This window comes from Ochotona princeps, chromosome 14 (assembly GCF_030435755.1).
Source record: "Ochotona princeps isolate mOchPri1 chromosome 14, mOchPri1.hap1, whole genome shotgun sequence".
In the NCBI taxonomy this organism is placed as follows: Eukaryota; Metazoa; Chordata; class Mammalia; order Lagomorpha; family Ochotonidae; genus Ochotona; species Ochotona princeps.
In genome coordinates, this window is record NC_080845.1 from 41985812 (window position 1) to 42008730 (window position 22919).

General features: G+C 37.4%; 1 protein-coding gene across 4 annotated transcripts; it reads left to right on the top strand.

The window, feature by feature from the left end:
• The first annotated feature begins 259 nt into the window (after positions 1-259).
• Positions 260-22643, top strand: HACD4 (3-hydroxyacyl-CoA dehydratase 4). 4 transcript variants are annotated; one of them, XM_004581076.3, is made up of 7 exons: positions 260-363; positions 2112-2215; positions 3334-3461; positions 14031-14143; positions 17816-17922; positions 20627-20752; positions 21905-22643. In XM_004581076.3, exons 1-7 carry the CDS (start codon positions 335-337, stop codon positions 21985-21987), a joined length of 690 nt encoding a protein of 229 aa, XP_004581133.2. In that variant the 5' UTR covers positions 260-334; the 3' UTR covers positions 21988-22643. The 4 variants fall into 4 exon arrangements, with proteins under 4 accessions (XP_004581133.2, XP_058528575.1, XP_058528577.1 ...); XM_058672592.1 differs by having other exon boundaries at positions 14031-14092; XM_058672594.1 differs by lacking the exon at positions 2112-2215 and having other exon boundaries at positions 278-363.
• The last annotated feature ends 276 nt before the right edge of the window (positions 22644-22919 follow it).

The following is a 22919-nucleotide window of genomic DNA, read 5'->3' on the forward strand; positions in this document are numbered from 1 at the left end:
CCTGGCTTGCAGGTGCGGACCACGTGTCCAGGGGGTGTAGGATCATTTCCAGGGGACTTGTAACCTCTCAGAGCAGGCATCCTTAACTGAAGCTTGGTAAGCATGGCCTGTAGGCGGCTGGCCCGGTGAGTCAGTTCCTTCTCTGCTGGAATGTAAGGAACTTCTGCCTCGCTTGCCCAGAGCTCGACCTTGTTTTTTTTTTTTTTTTTTTTTTTTTGAAAACCCGCAGCTTGTGGCGAGGCCCAGCCCTTCCTCGCCCCGGCCTCCGGGCGCCCCGCCCCGGCTCCTTCCCGGACGGCGCTGGAGGCCCTGGCGGCGACAGCGCACCGAGCTCATGGCGCTGCCCGCCTGGCTGCAGCCCAGGTAGGGCGCTCGGCCGAGGCTGGCGGGCAGGGGGCCGGGAGGAGAGGCTGCGCAGGCGGGGGCTGCCCTTGGCGGCGGGGACCCACGGCTCGGCGCCACCCAGCCCTGCGCCCCGCATCCCTCACCCCGCCCCCCCGGAGCTCTTCTGGGGTATTGACTAACTCTCTAGATCGCCCAGGAAGAAGGTCCCTGCTATTTTTCCCCTTTCACAAATGAGGAAATGGGAAGGAACGAAGTACACGCTTTGGGTCTGTTTGCTCCCTACCGAGAGTCTGTCGTTGACTTTTTCAGACACCGTATTGCGGGCTCACATTATGGACGTGCCTACTTTGGGAACACCTATGACACACACATGTAGTTTCCAAGAGAACAGATTCGGTGGTACAGGAGTGGGGCCTGGGGATGTAAATATGTTAAGGACAGGCCTGGACGGTTCCCCTGTAGGATTTCATCTTCCCCACCGCTTCAGCAGTTGGCATCATCTATGGGGGGGCTCACATAGGATTTTCTAGCTGCTTGGCATCTGCTGGGCCAGCTTCTTTGCCCTGTTTCTCAGAGGCTTTTTCCCATCTCCAACTAGCAGAGGACCTCGTGTACACCCGCAGAGCCACTCCCACACCCTTCCACACTTCCAGGGAAGACACTTCAAACAATAGTCTGCCCAGCTCCTTCATGTTCTGTTATCTGTAGATCTTCCCTTAGTCATCCTCCCAGGAACCCACAACATGTTTATCAATCGGCTAGACTTCCCTTTTTGGCCTGAGCTACTCAGCTGCTTTCTCTGCATTTCTAAGGGGGAAGATTGCACTTGCAAAATGTAGTGAGTCTCCTGCAAGGGCCGAGACTCACCCCAGTCAGGAAGGCATTCAAGTCAGTTGTGTCCAATTGCTGAATTATCCATTTGATGTTGCCACCCTCACTACCCTTCTCCCCACTCTTCAACATAAACCAGTAATCTCTCAGAATCTAAACTTAATAAACATACTGACCTCCCCAACCCTACTGCACCCCCCCTCTCCCCCAAAAGAGATCATTGAAATGTATTTTCTCCAGTTTTATCTCCTGGTGAGCAGCAAGGCGAGTACTTTAACAAAAGGTAAAAGCTTTTGAAAAATAACTATTTTGTTTGAAGCAAGCTCAATATATGAGGATACTTCAGAAAGTTCATGGCAAATGGAATTCAGTTGATTTGGGTGCCAATTTTTAGAAAGATCTATGCTTTTTTTTTCATAATCTGTGATCTTGAAGATCCTTCTACTTTAGAAGACAGTGTGCATTATGGGTATCTTCAGAAAATGATGTGTAGCAACTGGTGTCAGGAGCCACGGGTGCCCTCACCCATAGTCCAGTGCCTGGGCTCAAGTTCCAGCTCTGCCTGCCATTTAGGCTTCCTGTTAAACCGCCCTGGGGGTGCAGAGGCCCCAGTAGATAGGTCCCTGCTTTTGGTATGGGAGACTTGGATTGAGTTCTGGGCTTCTGGTTTCATTCATTCTGGCCCAGCCTTGGCTATTACATTTGGGGCCAGAAGCAATGGATGGAAGCTCTGTTTCTTTGCATTTTAAACAATGAATTTTAAATTTAAACTTATTTAAAGAAATCTGATGTGTGTTTGATATCACCACAGGAAAGACTCTGATATGGAACCATTTTCTTTTGCTTGCTTAGGTTGGCCAGAGCATTACACATATATGCAGTAATGAAAAGATGATCATTAAAAAGTGTTTAATGATATTTTGCTGTAATTATAGGTACAGGAAGAGTGCATATCTTTTCATCTATTACTTAATCCAGTTCTGTGGCCACTCATGGATATTTACAAACATGACAGTCAGATTTTTTTCGTTTGGAAAAGGTAAAACTTTAGAAGTTTTTGACTTTTAATTGTTATTATCACCCAGTCTTGACTGCATTAATTTTAAAATTCTAAAGCCTACCTAATATTCTTTACTTCTCTGAAATGTATAGTGTTCAGTAACTGTGCTTCTTGCTTATTTTGACCACTGAAAGTTTCTTGGAGAAGGAGTAAGTGGAGTAGCAGAGGGACTTGACTTCCACTGGAGCAGGTGTGCCATCCTGAAAACAGGCATGGCACCGGGGTGATGCCATTTCACTGTTCTTTTCTGGCTTGTACCAAGCCTTAGATGACTTGGCATGCTTTGCGGAAAATCTCCATTTCATATTTCATGCAGAAAAATCACAATTAATCAGAATCAACCATTGTCTTTACTCCCTAGGTCTATGGGAACTGGAGACTACTAGTGAATGAAAGTTACACTTCTGAGCCTTCCATTGGGTCTCCTTCAGAAGCAATGTGTAAATGACACACTTATAGATGACTAATCACTTATAGGGGATTTAGCTAAATCATAAGCTTCCTCAAAGTTCCTGAAAAGTAAAGACCCTTTTTAAAATATCATTTTAACATCTTAAAAATGAATCACTAAATGATTGTCGAAATAACATTCCCTTCATGCTACAAACCCACATGGGTATGTGTCATCATAGTTTACAACTTTTGAGTGACTTGACAATTTGAGCAACTGCTGGCTTCAGCAAAAAACAAGCAGGAAGAATTTCTCTCAAATCTCATTTTCTCTCATCATTTTTTTTTTTTGTCTTGTAAATGGAAAAGCTATGAGCACAATTTCCTTAACAAGCTTAACTCCATATTATTTAGCCTTGAGGTAGTCTAGATTCTATTTGGTGACTTATGTGGGGGCAGCTTTATCGTTTTAAACATGGGCTATAAATAATGCATCTTTGGCTATTAAGCTTTCTTTCTCAATTTTTTTTTGAAATATATAGTACTGTCACTGACTGAATCATGTTCTTAATTATTTGTGGTTGATTAGAGCCTTTTCACGTTTAATGAAAAATGAATAGTCTCATTTTATTTGAAAGTTCTGTATGATGTAGGTCATGATCTAGATTTCACTAATCATATTTGTATTTTCAATTTGTTGGACACAGACTCAATGGTTGACACTTTTTATGCTATTGGACTTGTGATGCAACTTTGCCAATCTATTTCTCTCCTGGAGTTACTGCATATATATGTTGGCATTGAATCAAGCTTTCTTTTCCCAAGGTTTTTGCAGGTGGGTATTAAATGCATCATCATCATCATTATAGACTGTTTCACATATAGACTGTCCTGTTTATAGCCTCTCTTAATTCTGCAGCAGTTAAAAAAATCCTGATAAGGAGAATTAATCCCATGCAAGGACTACCTTACTCTGAAACACTGCACAGTTCCAGTAGCCAGGTAGAAGCATTCAAGGCAGTGTGCTTATTGATCTATGCGGTATCATACTGATTCTGTCCTGAGAGGAGATTTTAGAGCAGCCCCCACACAAACTGTGTCACTGCCTGGGGACTGTTACATGATGGCGAGGCACAGAACTGGAGCCATTTGGATTTGATGCTTGCTCTTCTGGTTATCACTGTGGGATCGTAGCAACCATAAGCACTGGGCTGTTGTAGGGGAAAGGACACACAGTACTTGACAAAGGTGTTTTTAAAAACAATGCAACCAAGGAATCCATATTTCCACATCTATAGAGAAGAATACATCCCACCCATTCATTCCACCAGTTTTACTGAGTACAAGTGGAGAGGGGAGATCATTTCTGCTTAGCCAGCATTATGTGTCAGTGTTGATTTTGGATCCCACAGACTTAGATTCAAATCTCAGTTTCAGCTCTTACTAGTTTGTGTGATTTTTAAGCAAGCCATTTAATTATTCTAAACTTCATTTTCTTATGTAATGTGATAACAGCATGTAGGTTATGGGGTAGCTGAAACTGTGAATGGAAAAAAAACTACTTGGCATTTTAGTTAGGAATATGATACCCAGTAACAACAGCTATTGTTTTAGCTATTATTTTTCCCCTGTACCATGCTTTTTAGCTCTAGATAGCCAGGTTCTTTCCAAAGGCAGACTGAAAGAGGATTGGAAATTCAGATTTAAAAAGTCAGTGCTCTTCTAAGGTAAGAAAAATTAAAATGTGGTATTTTCCTCAGGAAGGAGAGAGAAAGGCAGGATGACCATGGCATATGCTTAAACTAGGAAGGAATGGGGACCAGTGTCTGTGTAATTTTAGCTATCTTCAAAATAAATGTGAAAAACTTTCAAGTGACTAAACAATACATTTGCATTATAAAACTATTAAAATATCATAATCTTATTGCATTGCCAGAACGTAACAAAGAAATTTGAATGCAGCTGTATACCTTACATTTTACCGACTAAAGTAAGAGCATACATCCCTTCATTAAAATTTATTTAAATACCCTGGAAGTATATAAGATATAAAGATTAATATAATCCTAAGGAATCTAGCAAAAACTTAGCACTACATATATGGGATATTCTTAAATTATACTTATGAAATAAAAGCAAATAGTATGCATTCAAATAGACATTTTATATGCTGAAATATAAAATAAAAACTAGAACAATAGCATGTAATAAAGTAATAATATAGTGCACAGTTAGCCACCTATGATTTGGATGGAATTCCTGTAAACAAATTGCCTTTGAGAGTAAGAGAGGACGGCACACACATCTGTGCAAAGGCAGCACACTGTCTGGGAACCTTATTTATTGGTGTTGATGACTTAGTCGACAGGTCTGCTGTACTTTGAAACAACCAACATGCATTATGGTACAAGCTTCCTCTAATGCTAACTTCAAAAAACAGAATTAACAGTCCAGGATAAATCATGGGTATATTCTATTATATAGAATTATTTTGCTTGGAGTATGATCAATTTCATTAAAATTTTATTTTGGCAAAATTATCTAATATTAACAGGATAGTAACAATATTTTCAAAATATAGCCTCATTTAAGGTTTTATCATTGTAGGGAATGTATACAGGAAGTATAGGTTGTTTCATAAGAAAGGAAAGCAAGTGGGTAAATAGGTAAGCATGTATATGCCTATATTTATCTAGAGGAACTGTATAATGGAGGCAAAGATGCCATGAAGTGGAGACATTGCAGTATGCATCTCCACTTCTGAATGAGAGATAGATTCCCAATGAAACTGTTAAATATACCTTGCCAATGGAATGCTGGATTTTATGCCGTTGTCTAAACATGCAATGTCAGGACACACTTAAATAGCAGAATGATGGACTCACAACTGTAGTTGAGGGACCAAACTGGCAATATAGGGAAAAACAGTTACAGGGAGGGATGAGGGAGAGTAATATAAAGTGAAATCCCTGAGCCTAAGGAATTGTATCATGAAAAATAAAGATTTTTTTTTAAAAAGTTAATGAGTACTTAGATGTGCCAAGGAAATAGGCATGGGCCATATGCTTTTATTATCTGGAGTTAGTTAATAAAATAAGCTATATAAACACTAGACATTTGGTTTCTTAGAGTTCTGCAAATTCCAAAATAGTTTAGTGTGATTTTCATCACTATCATTAAAACTCTAATGGTTTATAGGAATATGTGTATGGTCACTGTAATCAAAGGACCAACTCCTGGGTTGGTAATTTAAAATAACTGTAAATATCCACTGGCTTTTTAAATTGAAAGTCAAATTGGCAGAGTCTTCTTTTAATAGATCTCAAATGATTTTGAAGTCTTTAGTCCCTGGAGGGCTAACGTGTCAGGGATCACCACATTAAAGAAGACAATTGCCAATTCTCATCTAGGGCTGATATGTATTAATTCTTAGTATAATTTCTCCCTTTTTTAAGAGATTGATTATTTATTTATTTATTTATTTGAAAATCAGAGTTACAGAGGGAGGAGGAAAAAACCAAGAGAGAAACCTGCCAATCTGTTGATTCCTTTCCTAGTGGGCCTCAGCAGGTCCGATCAACAGATCTGTCAGTTCTGCCATGTGGATGCAGAGGCCCAAATATCTGAACCATTTCCTTCCACCTTTTCCAGGTCATAGGCAGGAAGTTCGGCTGGAAATGGAGAGCTGGGACATTAGCTGTGCCCTTACGGGATGCTAGTATAGTAAGCAGCAGGTTTACCCATTATGCCACAGTGCTTTTCCTTCTTTAATACCTTTGAGATTATTTTCTGTCATCTTTTTTTTAAGATTTCATTTTTACCACAAAGTCAGATATACAAGAGAGGAGGAGAGACAGAGAGGAAGATTTTCTGTCTGATGATTCACTCCCCTAGTGACCACAACGGCTGGTGCTGTGCCAATCTGAAGCCAGGAGCCAGGATCTTCTTCTGGGTCTCCCATGCAGGTGCAGGATCCCAAGGCTTTGGGCCATCCTTGACTGCTTTCCCAGGTCATAAGCAGGGAGCTGGTTGGGAAGTGGGGCTGCTAGGGTTAGAACCAGTGGCCATATGGGATCCTTGCGCGTTCAAAGTGAGTACTTTAGCTGCTAGGCTACCGTGCTGGGCCCTGTCATCTATTTTTTATTCACTTGTAATTTCCATGATTTTCAGAATAGAAATGACATTAGGCAAAGCTTCAAAAATTGTGTAATTTCTAATGTTTCATTGTCTGCTCCTCTATTATAATTCTGCAGACAATTCCCTCATTATGACTGAGAGTGCTGCTTTAAAATAATGAACTGAAAGTCTCAACTTGTGTAATCATTTTTAAGTTTCTCATTTCCCCTTTTTTAGATGAAAATACTATGTTTAAGAGTGTAGTTAAGTCATGTATATGGTAATTAGAGCTGACTGTATACAGAAAAATTGGCAACCGTAAGCCAAAAAGCATGTCCTTACTATCGTAAAGTTTTGACCTTGCATTCAAAAGATTGCTAAGGCATAACTTGGGGAACTGGTCTTGAAACAAACAGCAAAAATAATTCTGGAGCTGATGCTCTGTGTCATGGGTTAAGCTGCCACTGTGACATCAGCATCCCACAGGTGAGCACTGATTTAAGCCTTGGATGTTCTGCTTCCAAACCAGTTTCCTGCTGATGCATCTGAAAAACAGAACCAAGTGCTTGAGCCCCTGCCACCCACTTGGCAGATCCAGTTTGAGCTCTCGGCTCCTGCCAGGAGTCTGGCTCAGCTCTAGCTTTTGTAGCCTTTAGGACAATGAACCAGTACCCAGGAGACCTCATTGTCTCTCACTGTCTCCTCTGTCACTCTGCCTTTCACATAACATATTTTTTAAAAACACAGTATTTCCAACTAGCAGTCAGCAGTGAATCTAGTTGAGCAGTTACATCAGATATATCAAGCAGTGATTGATCGTGTATTAGGTAGTTTCTTTCCTGTGTTTTGTTGTGTGTATTTTTAAATGTTTTGCAAACATCTTTATTTTGACACTAGGGAAAAGGCTATTTTGCATTTCCAAAATTATATACAATTGCTAAAGGAAAACTGCATTAATCACGAGGCAGCTTCAAGAAGTGCATGGTAAAATGCAATTAAAAAAGAAGTTTCTCTTGCCATGAAAATGTTTAATATGAATAGATAATTTATAATATACATTTTCCATAGACTTTTGATGACCCCTCATGTAATAATCACTTGACATGTTTCATGCATGTATGGGAAGGGGACAAAACCATAATATACCTATTTATAGACTTCTACTTTTGGAAATAATTACATGCCAATTAACACTGTATAAGGTAATATAGTGAGCTTTGTTGCCTTTGAAATAGGGAAGTGAAAGAAGCAATACTACTAACACTGAAGTAGTGCTTTTGAAGGGCTTTGTTCAGGCTTTGCTTGCTCATATGGCTGAGAAACATGTTTGTATTGAAACAGATTTAGGATGGAGAAGAAAAATGCCTAAGAGACAGGGGAAAATAGCCAACAACTAACTTTTTTTATAATTGCATAGAACTGAAATTCCTTGTAGAAAACTCTCAAAGCACTATATTTATCACCTGTTGGGGAATGTTTTGAATGCAAATACATTTCTTTCTTTCTTTTTTAAAGATTTATTTTATTTTTATTGGAATGGCATATATGTGTATATATACACACACACACACACACACATATATATATATATATATATATATATATATATATACATATGTATGTATATATATAGTGAGGAGGAGAGACAGAGAGGAAGATCTTCTGTCTGATGATTCACTCCCCAAGTGAGCACAACGGCCGGTACTGTGCCGATCCAAAGCCAGGAGCCTGGAGCTCCTCCAGGTCTCCCACGCAGGTACAGGGTCCCAAGGTTTTGGCCGTCTTCGACTGCTTTCCCAGGCCACAAGCAGGGAGCTGGATGGGAAGTGGGGCTGCTGGGATTAGAACCGGCGCCCATATGGGATCCCAGCACGTTCTAGGCAAGGACTTTAGCCGCTAGGCCATGCCGCCGGGCCCTACATTTTTTATAATTGAATAAAAGTGGTTCATTTTCATATCCCTTTGTATCATAACCAGTACTACTGCATATGCATAAATATCATCCATTTTTCATTTATTAGAATCTATAAGTAAAAATCCTAGGAATTATAATTTTCTAATTTTTTTTTTTAAGATTTTTAGAGATTTATTTATTTATTTATTTTGGGGAGGTACAGTTAGAGAGTGAGAGGGAGATTGAAATAGAGACCTTCTATCTTCTGGTTCACTCCTCAAATGGCCACAAAAGTCAAATCTGGGCCAGACTAAAGCCCGGAGCTTAGAATTCTGCTTGGGTCTTCCACATGGCTGGCAGGAGGAGACTAAGTACTTCAGCCATCTGCTGCTTTCCCAGGCACATTAGCAGAGAGCTAATGGAAGTGGAATAACCAGGACTCAAACCAGTGCTGATATAGGATGCTGGCATTGCAGGCAGTAGCATAACGTGATGTGCCAAACCGCCGGCCCCTATGATCTCTAGAATTTTGTTTTTACATACATTCCATTTATGATCCCAATTTGCATGAATTATTTATATACTTCCCCAATCACATCCTATTTCTGATGCTGGCAAGCAGGCATGTGCCTGGCAAGTCACTCCAAAGATGTTACAGTCACAAACTATTAAGAAAGGTGAGGGAATTCCCAAAGGATGATGTCATTTATCTTATAAAAAAATAGCCAGGGTTCAGTATAATTTCTGTTTACCTGTTAAGCAGGTGTTTTCTTCATGGCTAGATTAAATAATTAGCTGGATTTCCATATCACATAGGTTTTTCTGTTCCGTTTTGAGTTGGGACTAGGCTTATATTGTCAGTGATAAAACTGTGCTAACAATAGTCTGACTCACTATTCTCCACATTTTAAAGTCTCCTGGTATTGATTATATATGCTTTTTTCTTTGTATGATTTAAATTTTCTTCTCAGTTTTGCATTTAATGCATGATGCAATTCTGCGATATAATAAGTGTAAAGCCACAGTTCAAGTGTAATTTTATAGGTGCTGAAACCAACATGCTTTGATCCCTGATTTTATTACTTGGAAATAAATTTTTCTCTCAATATATGAACCATTACATTGAATTATATTTAAATATTTATTTTCTTTAAAATGATAGATTACCTTTAAAATGACAAATAAATAAATAAATGATACATTTACTTAGGGCTTTATGTGCCACATTTCTAAATTCTTTACATACATTAATTTAACCTTTATAATCTAGCCTATTCATATTGCCTATAAAAATTAGCATATAATAATAGATAACTAGTTGTCTCCAGTATAAGTCCTAACACAAAAGTTAATTGTTCTAGGCCATCTAGCTTGTGAATGTTGTGGCTAAAATTTAGGTTATTTGGCTCCTGAACACTACAAATATGTTTGTTTAGGGTTCATTTCACCAGTGAGAATGTAAGTAACCACAGGGCAGATAATTATGTCCTTTGATACCAAAAACAATCTATTCAATAAGTGTTTATTGAATGATGAATAAATCCAAAGAGGTAGAAGTATTTAAATGATTTTGTGTTACAGAAGAAAACAACTTATGTTTAAGGTTTTGTTTATTTTGAAAGTCAGGACTGCATAGAGGGAAGACATAGGTTGATAATTCCAAGTGCTGGTTTACTTGCCACATGGTCACAATGGGCAGAGCTTGGCCAGGCCAAAGCCAGGAGTCATGTGGGTGGCAGGAACCTAAATAGCTGAGTCATCTTTTACTGCTTTTCCCTACTAATCAGCAGGGAGTTGTATTGGAAGCGAAACAGCTAGGATGTGAACTGGCAAGATATGGGATGCTGGTATTTCAGGCAGCAGCCTTATTTGCTATGCCACAACACTTGCCTCCAGTGGATGGTATGTTTCTGAAAAACTCAAAGAAGTTCACAGTATGTAAATGGTTTCATTTTGTGTTTTGGTAATGAAACCATTTACATACTGTGAACTTCTTTGGTACTTGAGGACCCTATTGATAGTAACAAAGATGAGAATGTCTGAGTGATTCAAATCAAGGAAACTAAATGAAATGGTATGTATGTAACCATAAAGTAACCAAAGAAATTAAATAATGTTAATGATCTCAATTGGCACTGCATATGAAGCTGTTTTCACGTGTACATGGGTGTGCAGATGTACTCACTTTAGTTTACAGTGACGTTACTTCCCAACAAGCCCACTGCAATGGAAAATATCTTAAATAGGGGCCCACACAGTGGCATATCTGGCTAATCCTCTGCCTGCAAGTGCCAGCATCACAAAAGGTGCCAATTTGTGTCTCAGCTGCTCCGCTTCCCAACCAGCTCCCTGCCTGTGGCCTGGGAAGGCAGTGGAGGACGGCTCAAGGCCTTGGGACCCTGTGCCAACATGGGAGACCCAGAAGATACTGGCTCCCAGATTTCAATCAGCTCAGCTCTGGTGGGCATTTTGGGAGTGAATCAGTAGATGGGAAATATTTCTGTCTCTGTAAAATCTCTTTCAAATAAAAATAAATACTTTTTTTTAGAAAAAGAATAAACATAATTACAATAATTTTCTTGAAAATATAGAAATTGGGGTAATATTCATTCCAAGAAAACATCTTAAATAACAGACATTGAATACACCTAACCCATCAAACATGGTAGGTTAATGATACAATACACTGGAGAATATTGATTGTTAGTCCTCATGAGTATACGAGGCTAACTTGGAGTTGCCCGGCATTTCAGGAAGGCACCGTCTGACATGCAGCCAGTGTACCTGAGAGGAAAAAATCAAAATTCAAAGGATACTTTCTATTGAACATGTATTAATTTTATACTACTTTATGTCAAGCTATCATGCTTCAGGGGCTGTCTGCATGTATGTAGTGGTTTAGTTTCCTGACATGTTGGTCACTGATTTCAGTGCAAGTGGGATTTTACCACTAACAAGTGATGATCTTCAGTAGAATGAATTTCATCAGGCAGCTCCTCTTTCTCTTTTAGATTTTCCTCCTATGCTGTCACCAGTTAGGGGCAGCCTAACTTAGATTACTTACAACTCTGGAAGCCAGGAGACTTGGGATATGTATACAGGTCTGCCACTGGCTTGGGCAAGTCAGTTAACTTTTCTAGTTCTCAAATTCTTCAGAAAGTCCTATCTGTGGATCAGTTTATCAAGAAGTATCGTATTTTTAGCTAGTAATGTAATCAGAAAGCTATTTTGCATGCATGCTTCATGAGCACGTATCTCTTACTTTTTTTCTTTTTAAGTAAATACTAGAAGGTTTCTCTAATTACCAGGCACTAGATATGGATCAGATATGAGGCACTGATCAGATATGAGGTGCCTAAACTCTTGTTTGCTGGTAAGATCTTGTATCCAGAGGCTACCAGGCCACCAGTGTCATGCCAGCAAGGTTGGGTCACTTGGTGCTTACACTGCAGTTCAATATAATGCATCATGTATGGGGTGCACATTGGGGCACTACAGGTTAAGCCAGTGTGTGGGATGTCTGCACCCACATCTTAGTGCCTGGTTTTAATCCCACCTCTATTCCTTCCTGGATTGCTGCTACTGAATTTGGGATGCAGCAGATGACAGCTCACATACCTGAGTCCCTCTACCTATATGAGAGACCCAGATGGAGTCTGTGGTTCTAAGTCTTGGCCTGGCCCCATCCCTGAGAGCAATAGCAGTTTGGAAAGTAAACCAGAAAATGGAGGTGCATCCTTTGCTTTTTCTATCTCCACCTTTAAAATAAAAATGAACAAATGTTTTAAAGACCTATAGTTCATTATGTAAAAATGATTAAGGAAACAGGTTATATCATAAAGACTGACTACAGAAAAAATTGCTGTTTAGGTAAATTTCATAGACTGAGTAAGGTTTCAATCATATCTAATTTCCCTTAGCCACACAAAGACCCTTGTGACTCACTACTGTAATCACAAATATGCTGAATAGTATTCACGTGTAGATTTCTGCTCATGGGACCGACCCACTCTTGACAAATCTTGGATTTCTCTACCCTAGATGATTTTCTAGAAATAATGACTATTGACTCTAATTTGTAGGTCATCCCGGTCTTTTTCCTTGATCCTCTTTAAAAGCAAAGAGAACTACTTTAAAAATAGCTCTGTTTCCTACTAGTATGCTCACTTAATGCCAGTTGTATTTTTTTTTCTGAGAACAAAGTAACATCTTCTGTTAAAAATATCTAAAAATACAGAATGTGCAGCATGTTTTACTATATCAAAAGAAAACATTATACTTAGGTTGAAAAAGAGTAATGTCTTTTTTTTTTGAGGCTAGTAATTGGAGCTAAATAAAAAATATGTGAGTTCTAATGATTTGTAAATATTTCCTGACTTACAATATATGAAGGGACTACAACAATTTCACTGAAAAGATATAACAAATTTTGCATGGGTTTCAAATTTTTTGTGCCAAAATAAACATATCTTTTAATTCCATTTGTCAACAAACTGCTTGAAATACACGTGTGTGTGTGTATGTGTTCAGGCATGTGTACATGTTACAAGAATGAATTCTTTCCATTCTCCACCAATGCATAAACTTTAGGATTACTCTCTCCCTCTGCCCTCTACTCATGCAAAAAAGCTCCCATGACATCTACATTAGATGAAACTGAAATGTCTTTGCCTGCCATTCAAAATCCAGGCAAAGTAACCCAGCCTGAAGTCCATATTCAGTTTCATTTTCTATTTTTTCCCCTTTCTGTGCCCTGTTCTCTATTCCTGCGTTTGGTTATCACCTACCAAGTCCCCCGCATTCTCAAACATCTAATTCTGGCATTCTGCCGCCTTTGCCACAACGTCTCTTCTCGTATCCAGTCTACCTAATTTTCAAGATCCAAGAGAAATGTTGAAAGCCTTGAGAAATCTCCCTGTCTTATTTCTCTGGGCAGAAAGTATTTCCCTCTCAAACCTTTGCTCCTATGGATAGCACACATGGTGCAAAAGTTAATTGTTTCACATTCTTCCTTCACTGTTCCTCCCTCTGGAACAAGAACCATATTTTCATTATAGCATCAAATATGTAGTGAATACTCAATAAAGGTTTGCCCAAGAGAACAGAAACATGTGTGCATGTGGCAGGATAAAGGGAAAAATCCTGATTCAGATAAAACATGTGCTATCTTCTCACTCATTATATATAATTTGGAAAATAGAAAAAAAAATAGAGGAGGAAATGAAATTCACCCATAAGCCTAATCCCTCAGAAACAGTCATTGTTAACTTTTGGTATACATATTGCCAGCCAGACCATATTTCTTTGACAAAGAGCTCTGGTTTTCAAAATTAGAAAATGAGCCACAAAGCCTAACAGATGATCCTAATTCTTGACTTTTCTGTTATTTCTCAGCTCACAGAGAGAATCATCATTCTTTTTGTGGTGATCACCAGTCAAGAAGAAGTCCAAGAGAAGTATGTGGTGTGTGTTTTATTCATCTTTTGGAATCTTTTGGATATGGTGAGGTAAGAAGGCAAAATAATCTTTTAAAACATTGCTCTCCAAAGGGGAGCCAGTAATAGTTGCTTCTATTTTCTTACTCTGTATGAGAGAAAAACATAACCTCTTTTCAAATCATTTTATCTTGATAGGAAAATATACTTTTAGTGCTTTTCATAATGGGCATATCAACAGTAATGAAAACCTATGGCGGTGCTACAAGAGCAAATCAGTACATTGAGGTTTCCTCCAGAAGGGCGAGCCTCCCAGCTGTTTGCTCCTTGCTTACAAGTGCTCTAGCATATGTGACTTCAATAAGCAAATCCCTACTTTTATTAGATTTTCAGAATTTACAAAATTGATTTCTGTGCATTCAATAATATGACAAACATAGGACTTCACTTGCTGAGGAAAAATGCAGTTCCACATCTAGTTTTGTGTACAGTTCTTAAGTCCAAAAGCAGAAGTCCCAGGAACCATTGCTCTAGTTAATCTTTCACAAATGAGAACCGCCCCTTCTGCTTGAATGTGAATAGGTCACAGATAGTCTTATTTTTGTGGCTGAGGTGAGATTATATCCATGCCATATGAATTATATTGTCAGTAACTTGGATTAAAATAATCTAAATAATGAGTCCCAAAGTGAAATACAATAAAATATTTTGCTGAATTAAAATGATTCTATTTTCCTTAGTATTCATGAGTCATTTTTTAATGTTTTAAATGGTTTTATACACTTACAGTACATTTTGTAGACCTTTGTAGCCCCTGAGACTTTGTATTTATGAGACTGTGGAGCCTCAGATATATAGGACTGTAGGTGTGTGTATATTGTTGCTGGGTGTTCTTCACTACTAGTATTGATCCAGTCATAGATATGCTCAATAGGTCCATTAGAAAACCAAATGACTTCTGTACTGAAAGTGGGAGTGTGATATTATGGGCTGACATTTGGATGCAATGGCAGAAGCTCACTGGATGAAACCCACTTCCACTATTTACTTGCCAATTGATTTTGGGCAAATCAATTTAACCTTTTAAAAATCAAATATATTGAGTTATTACTTATGTGCCATAAAATTCACCGTTAAAATATAAAATTCATGGCTATAGGTATAGTCAAAGAGACATGCAACTATACTCAGCACTGAAATTCCAGGGTACCTATACTTTTGTAACTGTTTTCGCTAATTTATGAACATTTCATCACTCATCAAAAGAAACCGGTCTCCTCTCTTTTTTCCCCCACCCTGGCAACCACTCACAATTATCAATATCATCCAGTATGTGGTCTATTTGTAACTGCTTCTATTACTCAACATGATGTTTTTAAGGTTTACACAGAGTAGCATGAATCAACAATGCATTGCATTTTGTGGCCAAAGAATATGCCATTGTGTTGATATACCATTTCCAACACATCCATTTATTCTATACAGACATTTGGGTCCTTTCTATTGTTTGGCCACAGGGAATATTATTATGAAAGTGCATGTACAAGTTCTTACATATACATGTTTTTGTTTCTGTTATACTCAGCACTGAAATTCCAGGGTACCTATACTTTTGTAACTCTAGTTTTTTCGTCTGTTATGGTAGTTATTTTCCCAACCTACCATATAAAGACTTAACATGAATCATGAGTGAAAAAATGAAAAACCCATTGCTAACATGATGGCTAATAATGAAAAAATTATGATTTCTCTCTAAGATCAGAAACAAGACAAGGATATCCACTCTTACCCAGAATAGTTATATTCAACCTAATATTGAAAATTCTAGCCAAGGAAATAAAAAAAATATGAGGCATCAGATTGAAAAGAAGTACTGTATCATGAAAAATAAAAAAAAAAGTAAAACTATCTACACTGGCAGATGTAAAAAAAAAAAGCAAAAGAAAGCAGTTAGGAATAAATTCAACAAAAGCTATACAGAATTTGTATGCTGAACACTGCATTACAGTGTTTAAAACATTAAGATCTAAATAAATCATAAGCTACATCCTATTTAGATTGAAGACAATATTCACTTTTTAAAATTTTTGTTCATTTATTTTGAAAGTCAGAGTTACAGAAAGGGAGAAATAGAGATTTTTCACTCACTGGTTCACTTCCCATATGGCCACAATAATAAGCCAGGAAAGAGGAACTTCATCTGGGTCTCCAACATAGGTGACAGGGTCCCAAGTATTTAAGCCCTCTTATGCTACATTTCCCCGGTCATTAACATGGAGCTAGGTTGGAAGTGGAACAGCCAGGACTTGAACTGGCACTTACCTAGGATGTCAGCATTGCAGGTGACGGCTTTTCTTGCTCTACCACAACACCAGCTCCCATTCTATTAAGATTCCAATATTCCCAAATTGGTCTCTAGTCAATGAAATTCCCATTTATAATTCCAGATAGCTTTTTAAAATAAATAATGGGACATTTATCCCAAGGCTCTAATAGAAAATCAAGGAACTCAGAAGAACTAAAACAATTTTGAAGAGGATCATAGTTGAAATAGGAATCAACTTCCCAATTTGAAAACTTACTATAAAACAACAACAGTCATGAGTATAGGACTGGCATAAGGATCAATTATGGAACAGAACTGATATTCTAGAGATAAACTCTTACATTTTTCACCAATTAATTTTTATCAAGAGTGTCTAATTCTCACTCAGTGGAAAAGGATAATTTTTGTTTGTTTTCAGAAAATGCTGCTGGCACAACTGGATAGCCACATGGAAAAGAATAAAGTTTCCCCTTAGCTTACTTGGAAGAACTAAACATACAAAGGTATAAAGTCCTTAGAAGGCAATATGGGGCTAAATCTTTATGACTTAGATTGTGGCAATGAATTCTTAGATATGACATGAAAAAAAAAGTACCACCATTCAAAGAAACAAAGCTATTTCAAGCTGATTACTGTTCCCAAGCCAGCTCTCAAAGCCATTTCTTTAGTTGGACACATAAAATGACACAACCATAGATACAGGAGAATGATAAATAAGGATTTGGAAGTCACATTTTGGTTGTCAAAATTCATTCCTGAGATATGTACAAATAAGTCTGTCTTAAAATACCTGTTGGCAGGCCTGGCACAGCATTCTAATGGCTAAAATCCTTGCCTTGAATGCACCGGGATCCTTTATAGGCACCAGTTCTAATCCTGGCAGTCCCACTTCCCATCCAGCTCCCTGCTTGTGGCCTGGGAAAAAGCATTTGAGGATGGCCCAAAGCCTTGGGATCTGGCTCTTGGCTTTGGATCGGTGTAGGTCCGGCCGTTGAGGCCACTTGGAGAATGAATCAATGGATGAAAGATCTTCCTCTCTGTCTCTTCTCTCTGTATATCTGACTTTCCAATAAAAATAAGTAATTCTAAAAAAAAAATCTGTTGGCTGCATAAAATGGGCTTTTTAATGAAATTAAAGTTACTACAAGGATTCTTGTAATTTCGTGAGGGCTAAGAGTAACATGCTTCCTCTGTTCTGGTCCACAGTTATTCATGATCCCCTTCATCATGGAAGTCGCTAAAATGGTGCTTCCCTTTTTTTTAAGCTTTTGGTTGCCTACATTTTATGAAATAAAGTATGTGACCAGTACATCTTCCAGTTTTACCTTTGTGTTTATATATTCTGTAAGGCATATTTTCTTCTGTTATTTTTCAGACATCAGAAGCAAGAAACTGATGAATTTCCTGTCTCCTTTTAGGTATACTTACAGCATGTTATCTGTCATAGGAATGTCATATACTGTCTTGACATGGCTCAGCCAAACACTGTGGATGCCAATTTATCCCCTGTGTGTTCTTGCTGAAGGTAAGACAAGCTGTATGGCTTAACTGACAAAAGCTATCTAGTTTTGATGATTACATTTGGGGATTAATTTGTTGATGATTTGATTACCACTTTTACCTCAGCTGAGCTTGCACAGTTTATCTTTCCTGACACATTTCACTTGATGCAAAGATGAAAGGCATTAAGAAGCATAGCTAGATTGGAAAGCTATTCTTCACAAAAAACTATTATATGAGAAATGAGGACAGCTGAGTTCAAACCCTTAACCTCACTACTCCCTGGATGAGTTTTGAACAAAAAGTTTAATGTTTAAAAATCCTATCAGGTTTTACTGTTAATGCATAGAAGCAGTTCCCTCGGTAGTCTGCTACCCTTCCCACTCTTCGTCGCTGTTCATCCTACCCTCTGCCAGCAGCTAATTCATTGGATCTTGAGGTTAATCATCACTTTCCAAAGGAAGCTGTTCCTGATTTCAGTTAATTACCCCTCCCACAGCATCATGAATATCTTTTTAGAGGTCCAATCTCAGTTATAATAGGACATTTGTAGGATTCTTCGATTAAATTTCATTCCTCTAATTAGACACTAAATAATGTGAGAGTACTGGAGTGTCTGTTTTTACTTCCTTCCTTTCATGCACTGGTGTAGATGCTCAATAGATTCTGAATGAATTACTGAACACACACGGACCTGCATAATTACCTAGAATAAATGGAAGTCTAAAATTTTAAATCAAAAATTATTAAAGAGCTTGAGGGTATTTAGGGACTATATGCTTTCTTCTGTAATGGATTTGACAAATTGGTAGAGAGTTCTGAAAGCTTAAAATTTTTGAGAACTAAGACATAAAATAATTTTTTAAAAATGCTAGTCATGAAAGGAAAACACAAGGAAACAGATTAAACATGAAATGGTGACATTGGTAATAATCATAAAGTATTTAAAGGCAAGTAAAACAAAACATGTTTTCTGTCTACTGATGGCAAAAGACAAGGATTTTTTCAGAAAACCATATTAGATTTTTAAAAGTTGTTTTTTTTTTCAAAATGAGCAATTTTAAACTTGGGAATAGACTACTGAGAGAAAATAGAGAACAGCATTAAAAACTATGCATATACACGCAAAAGGATTGCCCATTCTTTGAGATCCATTATACATTTAAATATTTATTAAATGTAGTAATTTGTTATTTAATATGGAAATGCTATAAGAAATAAATAAACAGCTGGTATTGAGGAAAGGGTGCAAGGTGCAATATATTTTTGACATATATTTTAGAGCAGGATTACTGTGGTTAATAATGTATAAACCAAAATGGCTAAGAGTAAATTTTAAATTTCATACTACAAAATAGTAAGACGAAGGATATATTCATTAACTTGAAAACATATGTCAGAACATCATATATTATATCCCATCATATATAATCATGCGTTTTAAAATTTTATTGAAATAAATCTTAAAAGAATGTAAAATGGGGTGAAGTAGAAGTATGAATAAGCTCTTCCTATAAATGAAGAGAGAATAAATGTTTGAAAGCTTTTCCAATTTTGTTATTCAATCATTTTAAACCTCCTTTCTGGGAAAACCATGTCCTTACATAGTTGCCATACAACTTTTATTAGACATATGAAATTTTCTTGTAATTATAAAGTGTTTGCAGAAAAAAGTAGAAGCATATATGACAAAAATTGATGATTAATTCTGAATATTTCGAAGTCAAAAGTATGAAAATATACAATGAAGAAACATGTTTAACTTTTGATAAATAATCTTATGTGCCTTAATAACTATGTTCCCCAGCTAAAGGTAGAACTAAGTAGACATAAATAAAATGATTAACTAATTGTATTGACAAACAAAATGCTACATACTGAGGTGCAATGTAAATGGCATGTTTGGTGTCAACTTCAGATCCTGCATTGATAACATTCAAATCTTCACCCAGTCTGACTAAAAAATCCTGTGAGCTAATGACTTTTCTTTCATTTATCTCTTTTTGGAAACTTTGACTATTTAATTTTAGACTTATATGAAATTATAGAAATTATACTTCACCTAACTTGCCTTTAGATAACATCTTATATAACCCTATCATTTTATTCCATGAAATGTTATAAAAAAATCTTTGCATAGGATACAACTTCATAAACCCCCCTTCTCTCTTATCTGACATCAATTTCTTCCCTCATAATAATCAGGCCACCATTTCTCACAGAAGTCCTCAGGATCTATAATTATTACTGGGCACTGAGGAGGAAGATATTTTCAGGGCTGGTTAAGTTGACAAAATGTTGGGTGAAATCTGTTTCATTACTGCTGAACTCAGCATCTCCACTATGCTAATGTGTATTGCGAAACTCTGACAAGCAAACACATGCAGCATTTCTCAAGTTTATATTTCATCCCGATTTGTGGCTAAGGGAACAGATATATGTTGAGTTTCCATTTCAAGAAATACTGTAAACTTTTTTTATGTAGGCATGAAAAAGTTTATCATGGACAAAAATTCAACAGGTTACACAGCTGTAACAGCCTCCCCATCTTAAGTCTAATCTATATCAAACTAGTGTTAGCAAAATAATTCCGCATCCAGCCATTACCAAAATCTGTACAAGTTCAAAGTATCTTTCAACTGTGGAGATGAAGTCCTTAACCCTGTAACAAATCAAGGAAGGGAACCTTTGTAATGCTGTTTTTGTTTCTTTTTGTTTTGTTTGTACAGCATTTGCCATATATCAGTCACTGCCTTACTTTGAATCATTTGGTACTTATTCCACCAAGCTGCCCTTTGATTTATCCATCTACTTCCCATATGTGCTAAAAATATATCTCATGATGCTTTTTATAGGTAAGTAGCTTATCTGATTTATTTTTTCATTCTTGGGCTTTGTGATTTGTGCTGTATCTCCCTTAATAGGCTGTTTGATAACACAAATCAAGGAGGAAACCTGACACAATGAAGTTATTCTTGTTAGTAAAGTTTCTGGAAGGTGCACAGCATTTTGTAGGACATCAAGAGATCAGATATATCACTGTATCACTGTAAGAACAAGAACACTTTTATCAGCAGAAAATAAAACTGCTTTATGTACCAAACCTAAACATTTAACCATGGGCACAGGTATCTACTGACAAAACCAGATGTCCAAAATAAACAGCACTGTTTCTGATTTTTCCATTTACGTCTATTTTGTTTCCTGTTTTTTTGTTTTTTTTCCTTTGCTAATACTTTCTAGTGAATGGGAGTAAATGCTGAAGACTCATGAAAACCTAGGGAACAAAACTTTATTTGAAAAAAATCAGCCCAATTATTTTCTAGAATATTGAGAAAAAGATTTCCATTTTTAGCTTCTAGCTTCCTTAGCCCTAATCTTTCATTTTAGATTTGAAAATATTTATAGTTTTTCTTACACTTTTTCTTCCATGCTAATGGCATATTAATACAAAGAGAAGAGATTCAAAATCGTTCATAGATACAATTCCAAAATTCTAATATTCCATCTTTTCCATTCTTCTCTACCTCTTTTCTCTTTCTGTCCTTCTTTGTTCCTTCCATCTTTCCTTTGTTCTGTTTTGATAAAATATATCAGTTAACATTAGTCATTAAATCCAGAGATCAACAAGTCAAAGGATCCTAGTTCAGTAACCATATAGCAAGGGCTATAAATAATAATCAAATGGAAAGATGGCCATTTTATCCAATCTTCACAAACCAACAAAACAATGATTATCTCTACTGTGTAACATGTCTCATAAAATCCATATATAAAGATATATGACAAATGTGAAACTTTAGAAGAGAGAGAACTACCCAAAAGAAACGGGGGGGGGGGGTCTTTGCATTATAAAAAAGGTATTAACACAGTTTGCTTTATTTCCTGTTTCATAAAACATGGGTACTTTTTAAGCATTCCTCCCTCTGTCTCTTATCAGTTGTTTTCCAGAAAAAAAAATGGTCAATCAACTTTACTTACTTTTGCCCTTTCTTTCTCTACATTAGGCATGTATTTTACCTATAGTCATCTCTACTCAGAAAGAAGAGAAGTCCTCAGAGTTTTTCCAGTTAAGAAGAAGAAAATGTGAAACAGAATTCTAATATGCATGAGAAGATAGGCTTGTTGATTCAGCTGCAGGAAATACAATACAGGAAGTATCCTGGTGGAAAAATACCTACTGTTTAACAAAATTCATGACATGGAATAATTGCATATATTCCTTAGCCTCTCTAAACACACAGTAATCCATGTTTCTTGCACCTTGTATTTTCAAATATACCTTGCTTCACCAAAGCTGTGGATTTTATATAAGTTGCACTGATATAATATTAAGTGTGTTCTGAGAAACTGTACTTGATAACCTAGGTTACAATTATTTCTTTTCAGTTCTGAGTTTCCAGATAAGAGCAGAAAGGTAGGAAAGCATACAAAAGACACGTGCAGTTTTCTAGAATATCATATTTTATAGACATCCTTTTCTATTTCCAGATCTACCCACCTTAAGTGTTAAACACACCTACAATTAAGCAGACATCTCTCTAACATATCTTAGTTTGGGCTCCTTTAAGAAACATCAAATATTGGGTGGCTTAAACAATAGAAACTTATTTCTCACCATTTGGATGTCTGGGTAGTCCAGTAAGAGGATGCCTTTGGAATCTGTTGAAGGCCCCCGTTGGGATGTGAGCATGAGTCCTTTTTTTCTCACATAAGAGAGGGAGGGGAAAAAAGGAAAGGGGAGGGGGGAGGGAGGGAGAGAAGGAGTGAGGGATGGAGGGAGGGAAGGAGGGAGGGAGGGAGGGGGAGAGAGAGAGGGAGGAAAGGAGGGAGAGAGAGAGGGAGGGAGAGAGAGAGAGGGAGAGAGAGAGAGAGGGAGGGAGGGAGAGAAGGAGTAAGGGAGGGAGGGAAGGAGGGAGAGAGAGGGAGAGGGAGGGAGGAGGGAGAGAGAGAAACAGAAATCTATTCTCTCAGAGGGAATGCTGTAACCCCCCAAAGACCCCTACAACCAGAGACCACCTC